Source organism: Seriola dumerili, unplaced genomic scaffold (genome assembly GCF_002260705.1).
Source record: "Seriola dumerili isolate Sdu_G_001 unplaced genomic scaffold, Sdu_1.0 BDQW01000226.1, whole genome shotgun sequence".
NCBI classification, from domain to species: domain Eukaryota; kingdom Metazoa; phylum Chordata; class Actinopteri; order Carangiformes; family Carangidae; genus Seriola; species Seriola dumerili.
The window spans coordinates 5,163,472-5,185,073 of record NW_019174481.1 but is presented as its reverse complement, the minus strand read 5'-3'; the positions used below and the strand labels follow the sequence as shown (position 1 = coordinate 5,185,073).

Genomic DNA, 21,602 nt, shown 5'->3' with positions numbered 1-21,602 from the left:
ACGCATCTGTAAGCAGTGAAGTGTATTTGAAAGCCATGTGTAGGAAGTGAAGAGGGAGGTACATCTGTGTAGGAGGCCCAAAGCCCAGCCAGATGTCATCTGCCACATCCTCTGTGCACTATTACATAAGGAATAGTTTGACAGTTTTAGAAATGAGCTGATTCTTGCTTAGAGTTAAATGAGATGATTGATTGATATCACTCTCATATCTATATGCTAAATATAACAGCCAGCAGCTCGTTAGCTCAGCATAAAAACTGAAAACAGGATGGAAAAGGCTAGCCTGGCTGGCAAGAGACATTTATTAAACACATTTAAGCATAATAATGCCATCTTGATCTTGATGCTCCAGCATGGTGTCCCCCTCCGTCAACACTGGCTCTTCCACAGCACTCTCATTAGGATAGGGTCATATGAGTCCAAGAGTCCTGAGTGTGAAAACATCTACCAACTATGGTCAGATCTCTGGCCTTTCACATGCTGCTGCAGCTGCTCTGCACACTTGATCATCCCCATCTGCAGACCACCACCACCTAAAATGACATTATGCTGCATTTTTGAACTGTGCTGTTCATTGTTTTATAGCTGAATAAATAAACATACCCCTCAATGAAAAGAGCAGGCCATGTGGTTTCCAGAGGAGACTGAAGAGGAGGAGGCTGGTAGGTTTTATGTGGATCTCTTGGTTTAATCTCTCTCTGTATTTCAACAGCGAAGACAGGTGCAGTGCTCCTTCTCAACTCACCTAGTCACTGTGCTGTGGTGGGAGGCACTTTTAAATCCCCTTTAAAAAGGATCCTCATGTGTCATCAGTGTCAGAGAAAAGTGCAAAAGTTCAGCTGAGGAAGGGAAGGTATTCAGGTTGGCTGCACATCACTGCTGCTCACATTCTGCTTCCTGGGGTTAAATATGAAAGAGAAACAGTGTTTCAGTGTGGACAGCAGTGGTTCTAGATCTTTTTGGCTTGTGACCCCAGGAAATAAAATCTACATGCGAGTTGTATGTCGTCTAGTTGTGTGATTTTCCACTCAAAACCTCTCAGCTCATTTCATGTTAATAATTGTTAGGGACCGTTTGATGCTTAAGTTTCAATTCAAGATTCTCCCCGGCGTTATTTATATTTTCTTCCCTCCCCTTGACTAAGAAAATCGGTAACAGCCTCATCCCCAAAATCTCAAATGGATATAACAATACTCAACTTCTACAACAAAAATACTGATTATAGGCACTTTGAATATATTTGATACAACAGTCATTTTCAGAACTTGTTCCACCAACAAACAAATGATACATCCATTTATCAATTATTCTATAGACCCTCTCTATTTTCAAACCGGGAGCTACTAAATGAACAGATGCTACCACTGGGCTCAGACACCAGCTCTGGCTTCTGAGGGGCTTGAGGAACTCAACAGTTTCCCCAGTTTCCAAATAATAAAATTACACAAAACTTGCCCCACAGTGACTTAAATATTGTTACCATTTGCTTCAGTTTTTTTGTGTGTGTGTGTGTGTGTGTGTGTTTGTAATCATTTTGTAATGAGAGCATAGAATACAGCTTCCTCATGCATGAAGGTGTGGATCTCTTTGAATGAATAAAAGATGAACAAAATACTTAAACAATTGTTAGGGGAGGAGCCAAAGCGTATGAGATGAAGACTGACGGTGACAAACTATTTAACTCTGTAAAAACCCAGAACAGAGTGCTGTGTACCTGGGACACAGTGAATCAATAAGCATGTTATGAATAGAGATATGCCGGCTGTAAAATTTGGATCAGTTCTTTGTACCAAACTGAGCAATGCAGCCTGTGAGAGACCTGAGAGCCTTTCTCCTTATAACCAGGTGCCAAATACTGCGTGAGCATATTTACATGTGTAAAATGACCCATCATACCTAAATGAAGCTGTAGCAGATACGGTATGTCCAGGTTTTTCCATTTTTTTCTTTATTCTTTGCATATTTTCTCCTTCTTTGTGTTTACATCTTACTATTGCATAAGTGAAACATCCTCTGCACAGATCAGAACATAGACTTTACATTCAAGACATGTATGGTTAAGGCATTGAATACATAAACAAACAAATACAGTAAGAGGTCTTTGTACAAAACACCAAGACGTATAACATGAAAACAGACACTGGAATCTTTTGTGACATATGCTACATAGCAATGAGAGCCACTGTCACAGAAAGATGGACTTAGATGGAATAACATGCTTAGTGCAATGACAACCACAGGAATTAGAGTCCTCAGATCTTTTAGGCTTACATTCTCCAGAAAATGGCAACAAATCGTCTCCCTCTCGGATCCCTTCGGCGGGCCCAGAGTGCACGCCGCTGTTATTTCACCTGTTCCACAGAGGTGGTTGATTCTGGTTTCCATCGTGGTTCCTTCTATTCATCAGGGAAGCTGCCACCGCTATCACAGTGAGTGGATCTTCTCTGATCAGGAGGCTAGGGACGATGGTGACGATGTTGGTACGGGTGAGACGTTTGTGAGAGGTGTGAGCTCCTGCGAGTCCGCCTGCGAAGGCGCCGCTGATGCATCAAAAACTGGAGGCGCTCAAGCTTACACTGCAAGGTTTGATCCTCCTCTGTGGATGAGCAGAGGGGGTGAGTCTCCTCACCTACAGGAGGGAAAAGAAATAACAAAAGGTTAACAAAAGGATGCATTCTACGGATTTATTCCTCCTGTGTGCAAGTGACCAGTTGTCACTGTTTACAAAATAAAATCTGCTCAAGCTGACCTGAAGCTTTACTGAAGTGCTCTGCCCTCTGGGTCACTGGTGGTTTGCTTCTTGCTTTGCTGGGCTCCTCTGCTGCAACCACTGGGCTGACGGGAAGGTTTAAAGCAGGGCAGTGTTGAGGAAGGGTGGGTGGTGCCCCCTGGTGGGAGTAGGCAGCTCTGAGGAGGTCATTGAGAATCTGGAGAATGATGGCGATGCCACGTCGAGGGTGACTGATGCTGTTCTGACTGTGAGGAGCCAAAGTGCCTGATGGGATAAGAAGAGAGAAAGAGAGAGAGAGAGAGAGAGAGAGAGAGAGAGAGAGAGCGCATGAGGTGGATGAAAAAGGACTGGTACAAAGTGACACAGTTGAGCTCTAACTGAGCTGCCATTGTTTCTCATTGTGTTATGTTTTCGTCCTCAAGCCACTGCTGTTCACACACGGAGGAAAGACTTACCAGAGAAAGTCCCGGAGAAGATGCCCGGAGAGTGGCTCACAAAGCTTTCTATGACTGCTCCCGGCTGCTTGCACAGCTCTGCAGTGGGTGCAGCATGAACATTACTCTGTGAAAATAAGAGGGAAAAATGTATCTCCTGTTTTCACCGTCCATAATGAGGAATATATTTAGGAGAACTATTAAATACTGAACTTTTTACTGGCTTGTTATGTTACTTATACATGCTAATAAAAATGTAGTGGTGAAACCATAAAGAATATGTAAGACTAACCTTTTCGAAGGTTGAGGCTGGTACTGGACTCGGGGGTCCAGGACTGGAGCCGGCAGGAGCAGGTGAACAGACTGGTGTGGCTGCTTGTAGTGGACAGCTGGGGTGTGGACAGCCAGAGGGCAAAGACGTGGTTGAAAGAACAGGGGGAGGTGTGTGTATAGGGTGACAGGTTTGAGGTAGCGATGAGTGGTGATGATGGGTAACAGCAGGGACAGTGGTGGATGAGTGGGGGGTGGGAGGTGTTGAGCTAAAGGAAGTTCTGGGTCTTTGAGGGTTAAGATGGATCGGGGATGTAGAGTCAGCATTGTCTGGTGCAGGGATGGAGGTTTGGGAAGCAGGGAGTGAGGTAGTGGAGCCCGCGGTGCTGGTAGAAGACCAGGCTGAGGCCGAGCCAGGGTGGCTCACACTGCCAGCCGTCGGCAGGCCAGTCTGAAGCTCGCTGCTGCTCCGGACTCTCACATCCCCATCCTGCTGCAGCTCCTTCACATCCTGCGCAGACAGCTGGAGCTGCACATACATCATGTGAGCACCGATTCCCAGGTTAATGGTCAGAGGTGAGCGCCCAGACAGGAACTCACTGATCTGCAGGGTTGTCAGGAAAGAAACACTTCAGGTTTTCAGATAATTCTTGTGATGATTTGGCAACACCTGCGGTTACTGGTGGCAACAGCAAGTGTGGTTTAATACTGTAGCAGACACTAACTGAGCAGTTACTATTTAAAAAAAAAAAAAAGATTAGCTGCTAGTGCGTCTGTTTACAGTGCAGCCAAACAATCAGGATTGTTTTATTAAAAGAGAAAGTCATCATGAATGTAGTGGATTACATGCATGCATGGTTGTGTGTGAATTCTTTGCCATTAACAATTAAAACTATGCTTCTATATAGAGAGATAATTAGAGAATGGCTATTGTAGTGCAGACCATAAATAGTATCATACATGGGCTGTGATTTCATTAAAATAAACTTCAGGCCACAGCACTTTGCTTTTCCTCACACCTCAAGTGAAGTGTGTGTGTGTGTGTGTGTGTGTGTGTGTGTGTGTGTGTGTGTGTGTGTGTGTGTGTGTGTGTGTGTGGGCATGAATGACATGGTGCAATAAAGTTTGCATAATAGAGGTTTGCATGATTTTCTTAAGACAAGAAGTTTCCTTCACCCAAAACATCTGAATTATACATTTGTCATTGTCCAGTGAGAACCATGTAACTCAAACTTCGGTCATTTTGAATTTTTCAGATAAGATGAAGTGCATTGTCACAAAGTGGAACCTTTTTTTATGAATTCATGAAAAGTAAATATTTTGGAAATATTTCCCATATGTCCCACAAAATATGTGGAAAACACACACCAGTGCATAGTTTGAATTCTTAAAGGACAATATTGTTTCCTCATACTCATTCATGAATTCAAACGGTCTATTTGAAGAATACAGTTAGTAAGACATTAAGCTCTCACCTGAACTTCTGTTAAACTTTCCAAAACGTCCATCACAGTCCTCTCAGCTCTGGCAGTCGAGCACTGTGGCAATAAAAACAACAGGAATAGTGAAGTCTGATTCCGTATGGAAATATTAGTAAGTACTAGTTAGCAAGTATAAGATATGAATTGGTTTACTTACCACTAAACCAGCTTCGATGACAGGGACCAGAGTCAGTTTGCTGCCATCTGCTACACCCAGGTCCGTCAGTTTGCCCGCAGTCAGCTGCCTAATTCAGAAAATCATATCTAAGTCACTCAGTGCAATAAAAACACATTCACGTCAGGCTAGTTAAGCTGAACTGACTTAATGATTTACCAAAGTGCACAGCATGCAGTATCTACAAACCAGCTCACCTGTCTCTATGCAGGAGCAGGATTCTGTCTGTTTGCAGTCTGAGTTTTTGGGAGATCCGTGTCCTCAGTCCCTCCACAGTCTCTGCTCGGGGGACAGTGAGCTCCACCGGGCTGCCGGTGGTCGAGGTGATGGACAAACGCATGGTGGACTGAGCGGTGGAGATTCCAACCCCGCAGCCTGCCGACCGGGCCGGGGTGAAGCTAAAGAGATCCCGCTGCTGCTGCTGCTCCATTCAGCTGCCTGTGAAATGTCCGAATTAAAATCAGACTCTGGTCGCTAGAATCATTTAAGGCAAGATGTGACAGTAATTTTTTTTTCTTAGTATCGCTCCTCATTCCTCAGAGGACAGTGTGAAGCATCTTCGGATGTTTAAAAATGAAGGTTACAGGACGGTTTATCCACTACAGACTGTGACAGTTCCTCTTTCTGGCCGTGGCAGACGCAGTTCTACTCTACCGAGCGTAAAACACCCAAACGTCTCAGGGTAGGCCCCGCCCATCCGGGCACCCAGCCAATCAACGAAAACCTCAAGAACGGTCAGCCTGTACTGTCCAATCAAAACGCTTGTTTTCTCGCATGGCTCCACCCTGTTTTGTGCCTATCTCACCATTCATAAATGATGCAATCTGCACAGCACCACACAACATTTTGTACTGCATGTCATCATGTCAAAATGTCTGTCTCATTTCTCAATCAAATGACTAAACTGTAATTTGTATGATTTTAAATACCTGGTGATTATTCTCATTATTCAAAGCTTACCTCGAGGCATATAAACATTTCTGCACTAATGTCTTTGACCTATTGACTCATACTCTCCATCAGAAACACATCTACCAAGATCGTACCTCCTGTGGTGATCATAGCATCCTATTGCACAGCAGGGGTTTTTCTGCCATGACACACTTCATGTGTAAAAGAAAAATCCCAGGGCGTGTGTCATAATAATATTAATGACTAACTCATCTGTAGGCCTATTTGTGTGGCCTAAAAACACAGTATTGCCTACTTTAAATTGTGAAGCCTGAACCTACTGATCATAAAACCAGTATACACACAACTGGAGCTGCCTATCATCCACGGTGCAAGGACAAAGCATAACAGCTCTTTAGTTGATTCAGCTTGAAAAGTTGAAATGTCTCCTAAAAAATGTTCTATTTCATCATTTTTATCAAGCAATGTACAGATTATAAAGCCATTAGAGAAAAATGTGTGATTCTGGGACATTTTAAGCTGTGAAAATGTTCTGAAAATGTAAAATGAAAAAGCGCTTGTAGCCTTACACATTGATTTCCAGCTACACACATGTGCACAGGAGTTGCACAGGAGTGCAAGTGCATTTTATTTATACAGCCCTCAAAATCACAAATTTGAATTCTTGAATAAGTTTTTCATTTAAATCAGGTTAGGATAAAATCTTTGTATATAAAGATCATTTAAAGAATGTTCTCAATCCTTTTCAAGGTTGCATGGGTGTTGAAGCCTTTGCCAGTATGCACTGGGTTGAAGGCAGGGAAACACCCTGACCAGTCCTTCACACATACACATGTATGGGTGCTGTATAACCTCACTGTTCAGCCAGTGGGAGGAGATGCTCACAGAAAGAGTCTGCAGTCCTTTTTTGCATTCTGCAGTCTTTCACATTCTTTGCTGTTTAGTATTCGTGTCCCACCTCAGGTCCACAGCAGGGTCTGCACCAGCTGCACCTGTCACATGATGCGTGGAGGAGATGACCAGCTTGGAGTAAAGTGACGTAGGAGGCAGGAGAGGGCAGAGAAATGCAGCTAATATGTGTCTCCTCACGCCAGCTAAAAATAGCTGCACCCACAACACCCCCGCTTTATCCAGCCTGCGTCACTCCACTCCCATATCACCTTCCTCTCTTCTTCACCTCACACCCACACTCACTCCTCTCCACACTCTCCTAAATGCAGACATGCAGTGTTTACCTCATTGTGTCTCTGCTGCCTGAACACAATCAGCCTGTGCAGCATGTGAGAAAAGCATCTATTTAAAACACCTATTTTTTGTGTTTGTGTTTGTGTTTGTTCTGTGTTTCCCTTGTTTCACTACAGTATATTCATCTCTGTTTATTTTGATATGCTTCATAATTATATGCTCTACAAACATGAAAGACAACCCTGAGGATACTGTCACATATAGACACAGAAAATGACATTTAAAATCTTGGCCTCATTAGAATTCAAAAGGAATCCCACACTGATCCCTTCCTGGTCTTTTCTCCTTTTAAGTGTCTGGAGGAACTCTATGTCCCAGTGAGATTTTGATGGCAATCCTTCCCTCCCTGAGTCCCCCCCTCCCACCCCCATCCCCAACATTTCCATGGCAGCATGTCACTCCGACGTTTCACTGAGACTGGCGAGAAGGGAGAGGTTGCTGCTTTACATTCTTCAGGCCTTGCCGAGAACAATTCCACAGGATGTCCTGCTCTCCAGAGCATGCACAGACGCAGCTCTGACGTCAACCATCCAGCAACACACACACACACACATACACACACACATACACACAGACACACACACACACATATACACACTGCGTTCATACTCTCCTCCACATTCCTCCCACCCCTACACGGCCTCTCCTGGCATCATTTCCCAGATGTTTCAATCCCCTGGTATGTTACACCTTGGAGTAACAGGAATTTTAGAGATAAAAACATTTGTAATGAGGAATCTGTCCTAAATATTTCAACAAGAATCTCACTGATAGACTGAGAAAACATCAAATGACTGTCGGGTTGTCTATAAATACAGACACACAGATGGAGAAAAGTATTCATGGCTCTTGAATGATCTTAAATGCATCAGTTTATATCCTTAATTAGGATGAAAATCTGAATTAATCACTGAATCTAATGCATTTCTAATCATTATCTTTAACTCATCCGTCTGTTTTATCCATCCGCTGTAAAGAACAGCAAGCCCCAAAATATTATTTAATTATTTAAATGTTTATTTTTATCCGGACAAGTATGCAGCATGGACCAGTGCCACATACCACTGTATAAAGGCCTAACGCTCATCAGTTGGGCCTTTGCACATACACAAAGATACACACAAAAAAGGCAGAAAAAGCAGTGTACCATAAAACTCAATGACGAGCACTAGATCAGACTTTTCATGTCTGCATTACTGATCCATATTTAAAAGTTGTTTCAGCTTGAGTTTAAAGTGACCTCAGTCAGGATCAGTGGGTAAGTAACTCCACATACCGATCCTCTGAACAGAGAAAGTGGTCTGTACAAAAGGAAGGTTTACAAAAGGGCACCTTACAATTCCCCACGTAGACACAGAGTTACTGCAGTAGAAACCCTTTCACCGTGTCACTGAATGTTTTCAGGTGAGTTAGGATTTTATGAATGAGTTTCGTTTCGTATGACCAGTAGTTTCACCAGTAGTGAGTGAGTTGACTGACTTTATTATTTTTCTCTACTTGTACTACTGTTTTACTGTGTTTTAACACTTTGACACCTGACATGCAAAAAGAGGGTGAACATCTCTGATGTTGCAGGGTTATAGGAGCTTTGCCTTTATGTATTACATCTAAAATAATTATACATTATAAATATATTCATATAATTAAACGTATACATGTGCCCTTAAAAAGCAGAAAGCTGTAAAGTCTGCGCCCAGAGTGGTCACATTTTTCCCCTCTAAACTGTATAAACAAGTCCCAAGTCCTTGAAAGCCATATGCTGTGTTTATGTTTCAGATGTTTGAGCACAACTCTCAGAAAGTGGGAAAGGGACTGGACGTCTCAAAATGTCCCAAAAATGTCCCGGTACATTACCTGTGAAGACATGAAAGTTTACACATGACATTCCAAAATCGATATAGCATCTCTTCTGTATCCGTGAAACAGTGACACCTCCGTCCTCCAGCAGACTTTATAATGCTGGAGTAAACACATGTAGGTCATTTTGGTTTGGCTCTGAACTGAATGAAATCACTGCTCATGTGTGCTGTTATTTCTGTCACTCAACCAGCTGTTCTTTGAGCCAGTTTGCTGAAGTTTTTTTGGAGGAAAGTTTTTTTGTGCACTAACATGAAACAGGTTCTTCAGATGTCTAACTAAGTTTGCTGCTTCAGAGTCACCATCCTCCCGCTTTCTGTTATCATACAGGCACAGATTAGACCTCCTGCCACTTCGCTGCTGAGGCATTTTCTATTTGCGCAAAGCCTTCACTTTCTACATCACAGGGGAGTGCACACTGCAGAGGGTATGACTGCAAGAAGCATTTCAGATTAGAGTGTGTGGCCAAAGACTTAAACTCTGGACTAACACTCCTACAAAGGTGGGCCACGTCGGCCATATTGAACATCATTAGCAGAATATATCTGCATTTAATCAACAATGTTGTGACATATGTTACCTTTATTAAAAAAAATTACAGCTCCTGCGATTTTTTTTTTTTGCAGCTCCTGCTAGTTGAATACTGCACTTGGCCATATTGCAATGCCGATTAGGTCTATATTTCAATTAGTTGTGCAGTCTTAATACAGGGTTTACACACCAACATGAGCCACAACAGTGTTTGAGTGACTTGAAAGTTTTAGTTCTTTTTGAGAAATGTTTATGAGTCTGTTCAGGGAAGAACCTGTTAGATTCTCAGGCAGATCTGGATCATTCACTATGAATTAGATTTTGTTTTCTCTGAAGTCTGGTGTATGTTGTTTGACATTGGCCTTGATGAAGGTTTGTGCTCTCTGAATGTCCTTCTTGATAGAAAAGACGTCGAACTGAATTAGAGAGAAGTTAAACTTTACTTTATTCAGATGGAGGGTCCTCTGCGGGTCTTGTCGTGGGCCCCTGAAGGTCTGGACTGAAAAAAACTTTCCAAGAAAAACTTCCATTTTGAGTGTTTCAGACTGAAAACTACAGAGCAACGCCTCCACCGGGTGGTGAGACGAGAGATTACAAAAACGTCAACAGCACCCATCTGTCTTCGTGCATCTTCCCTGGCACCGGGGAAAGACTCGAAGGCTGAAACACTGTAGAAATGAAAAATATTCAAATACAGATTTGATCTGTTCATTTCGATTCTGATAATAACCTGACAACCAATCAATCGCCCTGTCTGCAGCTGCCATTCATGAGCAACCGCTGTGAATGAGGACGGGGTTTCTCCTCCATTTCACATCACCACCATCATCACCGTCATCATCGTCAGTGGTGGTCACGTGGTGCGTCGGGAGCGGGCGGTGGGTGTGTCTAATCGCGTGTGGTTTCATTCATAACTACAGTCTTTATTTGAAGCTCGGATTAAAGTATGCAGACGGGGCAGGCTGCCTGTGCACCGCTACCAACGGAGTCTACAGCCGGGTGAGTCCGACCTCTGTCCAGCTCACACCAGGACCAGTTCATGGACCTACAGGCGTGCTCACGGTGTAATGTGGTACTATTTCATTATGTAAGATGTGGGGATAGGTGACACAGCCGGCTCTAAAAAAAGAATGTAAAATAATCGCAGCATCTAATTTAGTGAGACATGTTTGATGCGCAGGGGCCACGGCGGAGCCCCCGTGCCCGCCACATGAATGCTCAGGCTCTTGCGTGACTTTATAGTGATTTATTCCCCGCAGGCTGAGAGCAGACGACGCAGAGATGTGGGACAGCCCTGATCCGCGGGTTTTCGGAGGAGAGGAGAAGATGATGCTTCTGCTGCTGATGCTGAGGCTGCTGCTGCTGAGCGCCGCCGGCTGCAGCGGGTCCCAGTAGTCAGTCTGCACAGCGCGGAGGGAAGCTGCTTCAACACCGTCTGCATTGACCGTAAGATACAGCACATCTGGAGCACATCAACATCCAGTCACACGTCAGGGTTTATACCTTCATAGACCCCGTTAGCATCAATACAACGATGGAATGAACTAGTTGGATGTCCATCTGTCCGTCTGCGTGGTGTATGTGGTGAGAGCGGGAGATGGAGATGATGCTGCGAGGATGTAACATGTCATCAGACCCTGGAAACTAAAGAGAGAGAGCGCGCGCGCGCACACGCACGCACACGCCGGCACACACACACACACACACACACACACACACACACACACACACACACACACGCTTTGGATTTATATTTTCTCTACCAGTCGGGGTCAGTGTTTTCAGGTTCTTACCCTCAATATTTACTCACAAATCAAATGGTGGTGAAACTCTGAGGTCACCACTGTTAATTATACTCTTACGATTAGATACCGATTTTCAGTGAAAACCATGAGGAAGAACATTAATAATAAAGATAATAATAATTATTATTATTATTATATTGATAATAATGTAGTCTACAACTTAAAATGTGTTCAAAAAGAGACAAAAAAAGAAGTTACTATAAATGAATGGCATGAATAAATGACTTTCAATTATGTAATAAATACATAGCCTGCAGGGCTACATATACAATAATTAGTAATAATAATAATAATAATAAGTAGTTATAACAATATAACAAACAAAATAAACTATTCTGAAAGGCAATTTATGAAGCTCTTGTTCTCAAAATCAGCATTATGATGACTTAACCTCTTAACATACACTTCCCTGTTTTTATCTCTCTTTCTATCCTTAAGTAGGGTGAAGAATCATCTTATTCTACGCTGTCTGACAACATATCGTGTAGCTTATTATGTGTGAAACATTTAAACCCAAAACTCTGTGTTGGCTGCACCACTTCATCAAATGGAACATTATTTCTACTAGTAGACTACCAGATCTTTTTTTGTAAACATCAGGATGTCAATGTAAAATAAAGTTCTATGTGGATTTGAACAATAGGCATGACTGACCCATCATGGGGTAACATATTAAACATAGCCTATTATAGTACATATACATGAAATGCATAAAGGGAGCCAGTGTTGCTGAGTTTTGACTGGCATTATTCACTGTAGGTTCATTGTTATAACATGGATGCAGCAGATGAGCAGTGAATTAGTTTGACTGACATAATGTGCCGAGGTGGAGATTCATGGTCTGTCCAGATTTTAAAAAACAAACACAAATAGTCTGTTTTTTTCAGGCTGTAATGAGAAAGAAAAGGAAAATGTAAGACTTCCAGCAAAAACATTTTTTGAATACCTTGTAACGTATAATTTTATTTCATTTTAATGTGAGGCAGCTTACAACCATTTTAACTGTTTGTTATTTAATCAGCAAAGAGAAGACGTGCCGAGTGGCAGATCTGTCCCGACAAAGACAAGCAAAACACAAAAAAAGAAAGAAAAGAGGAAGAAGAAAAAAAAAAGAAGCAGATTTTCTACAAGCACAGAATTTTTTATGCGCCATCCGTAAAACTTGTTAATTAATCTGCTGTTTGCTCTTGTGTTTGGATATGCATGGTCTGAATGAGAGAGAAGTGAAAAGACACACACACACACACACACACACACACACACACACACACCTGCTGACACTGATCATGTGTGAAGCATGACTGAAGATAATTGAATAGAATAAGGATTTAACATGTGCAGTGTGTGTGTGTGTGCGTGTGTGTGCGTGTGTGTGCGCGTGTGTGTGTGTGTGCGTGTGGTTCTCTATTCTAGAGTCAGAACATTTTCGCTATTCAGGGCTTTGTCCTCATCATAGTTACCTTGAGCTGTTGAGATATTACATAATGTATGACTCTCACACGGTGAGGGAATGTGTGGCAGCGTTAGGAGCATGTGTAAGGAATGCAATCATGGACTGATGTTACACAAGCTGCACTCTGTGTAAATAACCATGTACTGTCAGCTCTTCCGCTTTTCTCCATCTCTGAATACTGATGACTGTCTCTGTCTGAAATGCACACAGTAACACAGAAATGGTCCTTTTACACAGATTGGACTCGAGTCTACAGGCACAGACGAGGCTTTAATGAAAGGGATTCGTGGTTATTGCGCTGTAAGAGTCCATCTTGTGGAGAAGACAGTAAATCTCATTGGAGTTTAATGCACAGCCTTCAGCCCAGACAGCAGTTAGGTTTACATCACGTCAGTATGTTAAAGGGACATTACACCAGTTTTATACAGATCAGTTTCCTCATTGTGAGCGCTTATGTCTGGGCTGTGAAAACAGATGTGTGATGTTTTCTGTGACTTTCATGGTAGCTTTCTAAACTCTGAGAAAAAAAGAACCCTTGCAATGTCATCAGGGTTATCTTTGCTTGGGATAGGACACGACAATATTGCAACAGAAAATTTACAATTATCCTTAATTTTGCTTAAATAGTAACATTTAGAGATGGTGCCAGAATAAGCCATAAAAAGAACATCCATGAGTAATTTGTCTGAAACTGTAGAACATGAATTCCTTGAACACTAGTGGTTTTCTTCTGGTAAAGGGGAATGTGAACACACATGTACAGTATGAGCTGTGGTGACACCACATGTTTTATGTTTTTCCATATGTGAAGACAATATGTTGCTTCATTTTGTAACTAAGGGACGTCACATGATATCCATGTGAATATCACACTATATAGAATTATATCCATACACACACAAGGAATTTAAAGGAGAAAGTTGGTAGTTTTCTATATTTTTGTAATTGTCAACAAACATGAAAAGACCAATACCAACCATCTGTTTGTCTGTCAGTCAATACTTTACAAACATTTGGGCACTGTAGTTTTTTTTTTTAAAAACTCAAACTGGGGTGAACGGCTTATTTATTGGGGACTATTTTCAGTTGTGGATTAATACACATTTTGTGCTCTTGGCTGATAATAAACTACATTTCTCATGTTTGTTTATCGTACTGAAAGAAAATGTCATCATGTGTAACGGTGAAGCTCACTCATGTGTTTTTCTTCTCGAAAGAGCAGCTCTGTCTGACTGTCTTCACTTTCTTCATCCTCTGCAGGGTTCACTCACGCTGACCTGGACCATGAGCAATGATTTGCCTGTTCTGACAAGTCTGACGGAGAACTCCACTGTGAGTACTGCTGCCTCCACCCCTCCCACTCTGCCCGACACCATCAGCACATACTGTCCACACCTTCACATTGGCTTGTGTCTGTAGTCTGGTGAACGACAATTCTTCCCCGATGCTTTTACGAGTCAAGTCCAAAAAAAATCAAGTAAAAGAGAAAGACAAGCTGAGTTAACAGCACAGTGTTCCAGTAGCTGGTATTATATCCCAGGTGGACCAGAAGTGGAGGACCGCTTGATCTGTATCCAAAGAGGATCTGACTCAAAACCAGGACTGCGTGTGCTGCTGGCTTTGTGTGCCATGCAGCCCCTGGAGGACAGGGTGGGATATCTGAGCCAGCAGCAGTGATTATCTGACAGTTAAAGCTGTCTGTGCGCAGGGAGAATTGACTGTTGTTCACATCTACTGAGTGTGTTAGAAACATGGCCCGAAGACTGGAGAGAGGCTTCGCCGCTCCAGCTGATTGATTGTGTTGTTTCTTCCTGTTTGGCTGAGCTTGTAAAAACAGCAGATTTCATTAAGCTACAGATGCTCTGACAAATTCTGTGTGTGACGCACACGTGCGTGCAACTGTGGGTGTTTCAAGGTGTGCGTGTTGCTATCATGCTGTGATGGCGCCGTTAGTCTCACACAGACACATACATACAGATTTAAACATATTATATTATATCTCCCCATAGGCTTCGACTGAATGTAGGACACTGCCGCATCTCATGAATGTAAATATGTACTCTATAAGTGACGTGGTGCTCACTTTCACATGTTCTGGCCTGAAGCAGGTTTGAGGTTGAATGAAAAGGAGGGAGAAAAAAAAGGGTGTTTTCATTTGCTCTTACACACATAATCTTCATCCTCTTCTGGTTTTATAAGCAGGAACACGACAGCTCCCTGTGTTCGGCAGCACTCTCTCCTCCGTGTAGCGACTTGCTGCTGTTAGATTGAGCCTGGGATTGAAGTTGAAACAGACTGATCGATGCTTTGTCTTACGGAAGTACATTTACAGTGAAAGCAGAGTCATCATAAAACCAGCTGCTTTTGCTCTTTCTCACACACACCCTCTGTTTTCTAATGCACCTCTTTCTCTGCTGTTTCTTCTCTCTCCATCTCCTCTGCATGTCTGCTACAGCTGGAATGGATGGTAGCCAAATTGTTAGAAACTCAAAACCATACAATGTACATGTTATTGACAAAATGATTAATTGGAAAAATAAATGGTAGATTAATTGATGATAATCGTTAGTTTCAGTGTGTTTACATCCATTTGGGTTCTTTAGCTGCTGCTCCCGCTAAGGTCAACATCATCTACAGGTTGGTCTGAGCTCCTTGAGGAGCTCCTCCACTCCATGGTTTTCCTCCAAAGCAGCGCACAACGACAATCGTTCATATTTTCATAAATTAACACTAAATGTTACAATAAATGAATATTCCATTTGTGACAGAGAAAAGAGCTCAATTATTTTCAACATCTTTCGATGCTAACATCGGAAGAAGAGCCAGGAAAGTCTGGTGTGGGGATTGCTCATGTGTGTCTGCATCCTCCTCCTCCTCCTCCTCCTCCTCCCATTTCCATTTTTAGCCTGTGGAGGCCTCATTTCCCCCTCATTGAGAAGAGCTGGGAAATTGAATTAAGGGTCTCGCTGACGTTTCGATTAGCATCCCCAGGCTCACTCAGCCAAGACTGAGAGTATTAATCAGAGAGAGCAGAGAAGACAGCAGTTGTGTTGTCTCTATGTGTGTGTGTGTGTGTGTATGAGCAGGCAGGATGTATGATGTGTGCGTGGATAAGAATCACTGTGAGGAGGAAAGGACTTAAGAGAGTCTTTCAGTATTAATTCCACTCCTTATTAAATATTACAGCGCTCAGCTGACAGCGTAATGCGACAAAGAGATTCTTCATTGGTACGAAGCTCAAAGGGAAAAGAATCAATTACTGTCCCGACAAAACATGACAACAGAGATATGTACGCTTCCACCTTATTGTGCCATTAGTGAGTGAGTTATGAGCTCCAGCTATGGCTTCTGAATGAAAGCGATGGAAATTAAATTGATGTTGTGCAACTCAAACAATAACAGAGAACTGTGAGCAGCAGGTTGTAATATTTGTCGTGACACTGTTGATATTTATTGTCAATATGTGAATTTTAAATTCTATTCTTCTCAGCGAGGAAATGCTTCTTACTTTTATGTTGTGTCTCATGATGCAAGGGGAGGTAGGTGGATGTTGTGGTTGTAAGGCTTGGTGAGGTGGGGAAAGGGCTTTAGGATCATTATACAGATTATTTTCCCTCCTCTTTTTTGAGGGTGGGATAAAACAAACAAAAATACACAAGCACACAAGTTAATATAAACTCTTCATTTGTCCCATTCAAACCTGGTAACTTGTCAAATTTACATTTTCTCTACTCTACCTCCAGCTCTGTTGCTCTGTGTCTGTTTGCTAACTTGTTGGTAATTAATTGTGTGATTAATGGTGAGAAATAACATGTCAGTGTTGTGTTCATACATTGTGGTGCTGCCCCCAAGTAGCACAGTCCTTGACCAAATGTAGCACTGCTGGGGTCCTAACCTCTCTTCCTGGTTGCACCTCGTCAGGATGTGCCGGTGTCGACGGGCCAGGTGGAGAACTATGTGCTGCTGTTGGTGCTGCTGAGTGTTTTTGCTGGGGGGACGCTGGTCCTGCTCTCCCTGCTGCTCCTCTTCTGTCACCGCTGCTGCATGGGTGGACGCCGCTACTCCAGGTGGGTGCTGCCTACCGAGCGACACATTGGCAGACTGGCAGGCCTGGTTCGTCTGCAAACACACGGGGATTACAGGAGTCAACGGGATTATGACAGCAGTGGATTAAAGCTCTTATGAATATGAAACTGAAAGCTGTGATGTGACGGGGCATTTTTTTGTTTCTGTGAAAGAGCACAAAGGGTAAAACTAATTTCCCTCTTTCAGAGCCAGCGATGACCCTGAGAAGACAAACACCACTTATGCTGAGGATTCTCAGCCCACCCAAGGTCAGAGCTGTGTATTTCTTTAAATTCATATGGGATATATATGTATTCTGGTCCACTGTCGTCACTAACTCCATTATTTCTCTCCTTCGGTTTGTCCTTGCTCTCTCTGTCACTCAGAGATCACCATTCGTCTGGATGAATCAGATGCTCTCTCAGCTTCAAGCTGTCATGATGGAGAGTCAGAACGATTTGTCTCCACTGGGTCTACTGGGCGCAGAGTCTCCTTCAATGAATCTGCACTTTACGAACAGGAGAAGACGACTCAGAACAAAGGACGCAGGTACAGTTTTATCTGTGCTAAAGGCAAATTATTACAGCTTACAGTATTTGGTTAAGCTGTTTGATGATTAATGATTTATCCTCCTCTTCAGGTACACTCTGACTGAAGGAGACTTCCACCACCTGAAAAAGGCCCGGCTGACCCACCTTCACCTGCCGCCAGCCCCGTGCGACCTTAAGATCCTCACCATCATGGAGTGTGACTCAGCAGAGAGCAGCACAATCAACATCAGTGAGACCGCAGCTCCGAAACTGCCCCTTACCATCTACCAGGTAAAATTAATTTTTAATTTGACTTTAATCCGAACATACAAAAACAACAAAAATCAGGTTTGTTTTCTCATCTCTAACATGTGTTGATTTCTCTCTGCAGCCCACTGAGAGAGTCCCTGACTGGATGGGACAGAGCCTCAGTGGAGGTCTGCCAGGAGACCCGCACCACTCCATTGTCCTGGACCAGGGACCCAGACAGGCCTCATCCGCCATGAAAACACAGCACACACGGTCCCAGACAGTGAGTTTCACCTTTTCCCACCTTGTATCAAGAATTAAAAAATGAATGATACAGGTCAATACATTTTAGCCAAGCTAGTGGCACGTCTCCATGGAAGCCAGTGTCAGTCTGTTGGTTGGCTAGTTGACCACTTTGGTCTTGACTTAAATATCTATTTAGTGCTAATTAGCAATTGTTAGCATTCTAACGCATTAAACTAAACTAAGATAGTGAACATGGTAAACTTACTAAACAGCAGCACGTTGGCATGCTGGGAAAATACATTTGCACAGATCGGTTCTTGAGTGTGGACTGATCCACACATATCACTCATAAACAGAGCTGTGAAAAGCAGCCACCACAGGCTCAAAGCTACTGATGCACTGTGACATCGGTCATCACTGCAGCTGAGTGACAATATGACAAACTGTTGTCCCCTGAGGTCTTTGCCTCTGCCCGTCACGATTCATCTCAGCTTGTCTGCCTCAACCCCTCCTAAATGTCTCATCACCTCCCTCTATCCTCCTCTCCCTTCATCTCTCCTGTCAGATGGAGGCTATCGGGGATAGGGGAGAGGCTGAGAGCGAAAGGGGGATGAGAGGAGAGTTGACTCAAGCTCCGGGCCAGACTTCAGTTCTACATTTCTTCTCTAAACTGCGGCGCCATGCCAGTCTGGAGGGGGCAGGGCCTTACTTCAGGAGGTGGAAGTTCGACAGCAGTCACCGGGCCGCCAGTCTGGATGCCAAAGGTTTGGATAAATGTCATAAACGGATGAGTACGATTTGATCTGTGGGTAATATCTAACTGAATAAAAAAAACTGCATGTGACAAGGTGAAGAACATCTAGTAGACAGCTGTCTTTTTTATGTGAATTACTACCAGGATCGCCAAAGAGACGGCCCTTCCAGAGACAGAGAGCAGCAAGTGAAACCACCGATCACACCGATGACGACTCTTTAACTCTCCAAGATGAATCTTTTCCCCACACTCCCATCCTGAGCAGCGGCCTCCAGTCCCTCTCTGCAGAGTCTCTGTCTCACCCCGCGACTACACCCACATCCTCAGTCTTCCTCAGCAGGTATAATCCGCTCCTATAACCCATGACTTGCAACATTCATTTACCAGAAATACTGATTAACAGACTGTTCTGCATCTGTGCAGGCTAGAACTGGAGGCCATGGTGGAGGTAGGTGGTGGCAGCAGCACCAGGAGAGAGGAACCCTGTTTGCCAACAGATGACTATCGTGCCCAGAGGCCAGAGGAGGCCACAACCAATGGAACAGGAGTCGATAAAGAGATAAAGTTCAGTGCAGGTTTAAGATCAGGGGCGCTGGGGGTCGAGCCAGAATCAACAGAAGATGATGACTTGTTTGGGGCACAACAAGAAGCTGCCATTCAGGAAAGGTTTGAAGACATGTTAAGGAAAACTAAAGACACAAAGACAGAAGGTATGACAGTAGATGTGAGGAAAAAGAATGAGGCAGAGGCAGATGATGGAGAAGATGTGGTGTTGGGAGCTGAGGCCAGGCAAAGGGCTGACTCAGGCTCGTCTCTTTCCTTCATGATTCGGCAGGAGAGCTCGGAGGCCCCTCCCTCCCTGTACAGAGACATCTGGAGCTTGCGAGCCTCTCTGGAGCAATATGCCTCCTCAGATCAGAGCAGCACAGATAGGGAGTCTATCCGCAGTGATGCCGACAGCGTGTCATCCTTAGGCGGCGCAGGAGCTCGCTCCGGCCTGGACAGCTGCTTGTCCCAAGACCTGGATGATGACCCTGAAGGAGAAGGGGAGGGAGAGGTGTCGGATGGAGGAATCAGAGGGGCGTCAGGTGGGGACAGTGAGATGGGAAGTGGTGCTGGAGGAGAGAATGAGGCAGGTAATCGGAAGCTCCTTCAAATGGACAGTGGCTATGCCTCCATTGAAGCGCCATCCAGGGCCCCTGAGGAGATGCGGCTCTTTGGGACACCTGGAGCCCCAAGAGGGAAGACGGCATCGGAGAGAAGGTTGTTCTTCACCAGCTCAGGGAGAAAAGGTTCAGTGTGCGAGAGCATCGAGGCCAAGCTGTTTCAGGAGGAGCTGGAGGATGAGATGGCAGACAACACAGGGACAGAGGAGAAAGTCAAGGAGAGATCTCAAACTGGCAACCAGTCTCTTACCCTTCAAGAACCACATCAACTTCTGAAATCCCTTCATCCTCAGAAACCTCCAGATTCACAACCACAGCTAATGTCTCCGCTCATGAAGTCAATCCCACAACCCTCTAGTCCTCACAGGCCTCGCCTCCGCCGCCGTGACTACAGCATCGATGAGAAAACAGACGCTCTTTTCAACGAGTTCCTCCGTCACGACCCCCGGTTCGACCAGCAGGACTCTCCGCTGCGCTCCAGGCACCGCTCTAGAGTTCACCTCCGGAAGCAGTGGCAGAGACACAAGCAGTACAGCGACCCAGGGTCAGGCACTGGGGGTAGGTACTCCCCATCTTTAGAGAGGCAGCGGTTCACTCCACTGAGAAGGGGTGACAGCGCCGGTTACCCTCTGGACACCCGATATCACAGCACACTCTCACGCATTGCGAGTGCTGCCGACGAAGAAGCGAGTGAGGTCGCAGCTGGCGAGGAGGCAGCCAAAGAGAGCACGGAGAACAAAGACCCCTCAAGTGAAGGAGCTGCCGGGGACAACACTGAAAGTGCAGCCAACAAAACATGTGAAGGCACAGATGCAAAAAAGAGCAGCTGTAGTTGTACAGGGTCAGGGGGAGAGGGCAACGGCTGCCAAGTCTCTCCAAACAAGGACACAGAAAGCACAACTAGCCAGTCTTTGACCACTGTGACTGCAAAAACGAGCCACATGGATCCAAGAGTCGACAACAGGAACAACAACAGTAGTCAAGCTATCTTATCAGAGGTTTCCCTGCAGGCAGAGGACAGCCTGTCGGACAAGCTGGTCGTGTCAGTGGAGGAGAGGCTCTACGGCGGTCTGCGCAGTGCTGAGGAGCTCGGCCAGGGAGGATCGGAGCATGTGCTTACCGTGTCTCACACAGCCTCACCTGGCTTCAGTCCCATATAACCCGTTAACAATGCCATTTTTTGTCATCATCAACTTTGTTTCAGATCCACTGCGTGTAGAACACAGACTTGAACAAAATGGTCTACAGCAATTCAAACGTCATCATGTGTTAGATACTGGGTCAGTCTCTGCGTCCTTTCCATTTGGACAAGTCTTCAAAATAAATTTGGTCTGATAACTGATGCATCATCAAACATATTCTAAAGGACAGAAGTACCTTCTTGACGGCCAGTCTCTTCCAGTGTTTCCATTAAGACCTTAATTTCCACTGTGACACCAGTGTGACATGTGATGCCCCTTTTTATTGGTAACCATTCTTCAAATCAAATGCATTCATTACATTGCATTGAAAATATAGACCCATCTTTAGAAAAATTAAATATTTTCAGACTTTACTGTGAATTTTCAGCATGCTACTGTATGTCCAAACAATGTGTATGTGAATACTGTACAGTTTTAACTTTAAAACAAAAAGCACTTTGATGGGAAGAAAGATAATGATGGAGTTTCTGTCACCCATTCCTCTCATTTTTAAACT

General features: G+C 44.1%; 2 protein-coding genes across 2 annotated transcripts; one reads left to right on the top strand and one right to left on the bottom strand.

Moving 5' to 3' along the window:
* Positions 1–1,878: 1,878 nt before the first annotated feature.
* LOC111229015 (midnolin-like) lies at positions 1,879–5,722 on the bottom strand. Its single transcript, XM_022755166.1, has 7 exons — positions 5,289–5,722; positions 5,074–5,161; positions 4,911–4,973; positions 3,458–4,039; positions 3,187–3,292; positions 2,750–2,995; positions 1,879–2,629 (listed from the first exon to the last, which is right to left on the bottom strand). Exons 1-7 carry the CDS (start codon positions 5,519–5,521, stop codon positions 2,457–2,459), a joined length of 1,491 nt encoding a protein of 496 aa, XP_022610887.1. The 5' UTR covers positions 5,522–5,722; the 3' UTR covers positions 1,879–2,456.
* A 4,865-nt stretch (positions 5,723–10,587) lies between these two features.
* On the top strand, positions 10,588–21,064 carry LOC111228926 (voltage-dependent calcium channel beta subunit-associated regulatory protein-like). The gene is made up of 12 exons (XM_022755038.1): positions 10,588–10,635; positions 10,896–11,082; positions 14,155–14,226; positions 16,816–16,979; positions 17,167–17,228; positions 17,346–17,508; positions 17,600–17,780; positions 17,881–18,021; positions 18,550–18,748; positions 18,883–19,078; positions 19,162–20,226; positions 20,263–21,064. The coding sequence occupies exons 3-12, from the start codon at positions 14,179–14,181 to the stop codon at positions 21,062–21,064; spliced, it is 3,021 nt and encodes a 1,006-aa protein (XP_022610759.1). The 5' UTR covers positions 10,588–10,635; positions 10,896–11,082; positions 14,155–14,178.
* The last annotated feature ends 538 nt before the right edge of the window (positions 21,065–21,602 follow it).

Coding starts and splice junctions, on each gene's coding strand:
- LOC111229015 (XM_022755166.1), bottom strand. CDS start 5,521: ATGGAGCAGCAGCAGCAGCGGGATCTCTTTAGCTTCACCCCGGCCCGG. Junction 3,293..3,457: donor CAGCCTCAACCTTCGAAAAG/GTTAGTCTTACA, acceptor TTATTTTCACAG/AGTAATGTTCATGCTGCACC. Junction 2,630..2,749: donor GCACTTCAGTAAAGCTTCAG/GTCAGCTTGAGC, acceptor TCCCTCCTGTAG/GTGAGGAGACTCACCCCCTC.
- LOC111228926 (XM_022755038.1), top strand. CDS start 14,179: ATGAGCAATGATTTGCCTGTTCTGACAAGTCTGACGGAGAACTCCACT. Junction 18,022..18,549: donor AGCACACACGGTCCCAGACA/GTGAGTTTCACC, acceptor CTCTCCTGTCAG/ATGGAGGCTATCGGGGATAG. Junction 19,079..19,161: donor TCCTCAGTCTTCCTCAGCAG/GTATAATCCGCT, acceptor GCATCTGTGCAG/GCTAGAACTGGAGGCCATGG.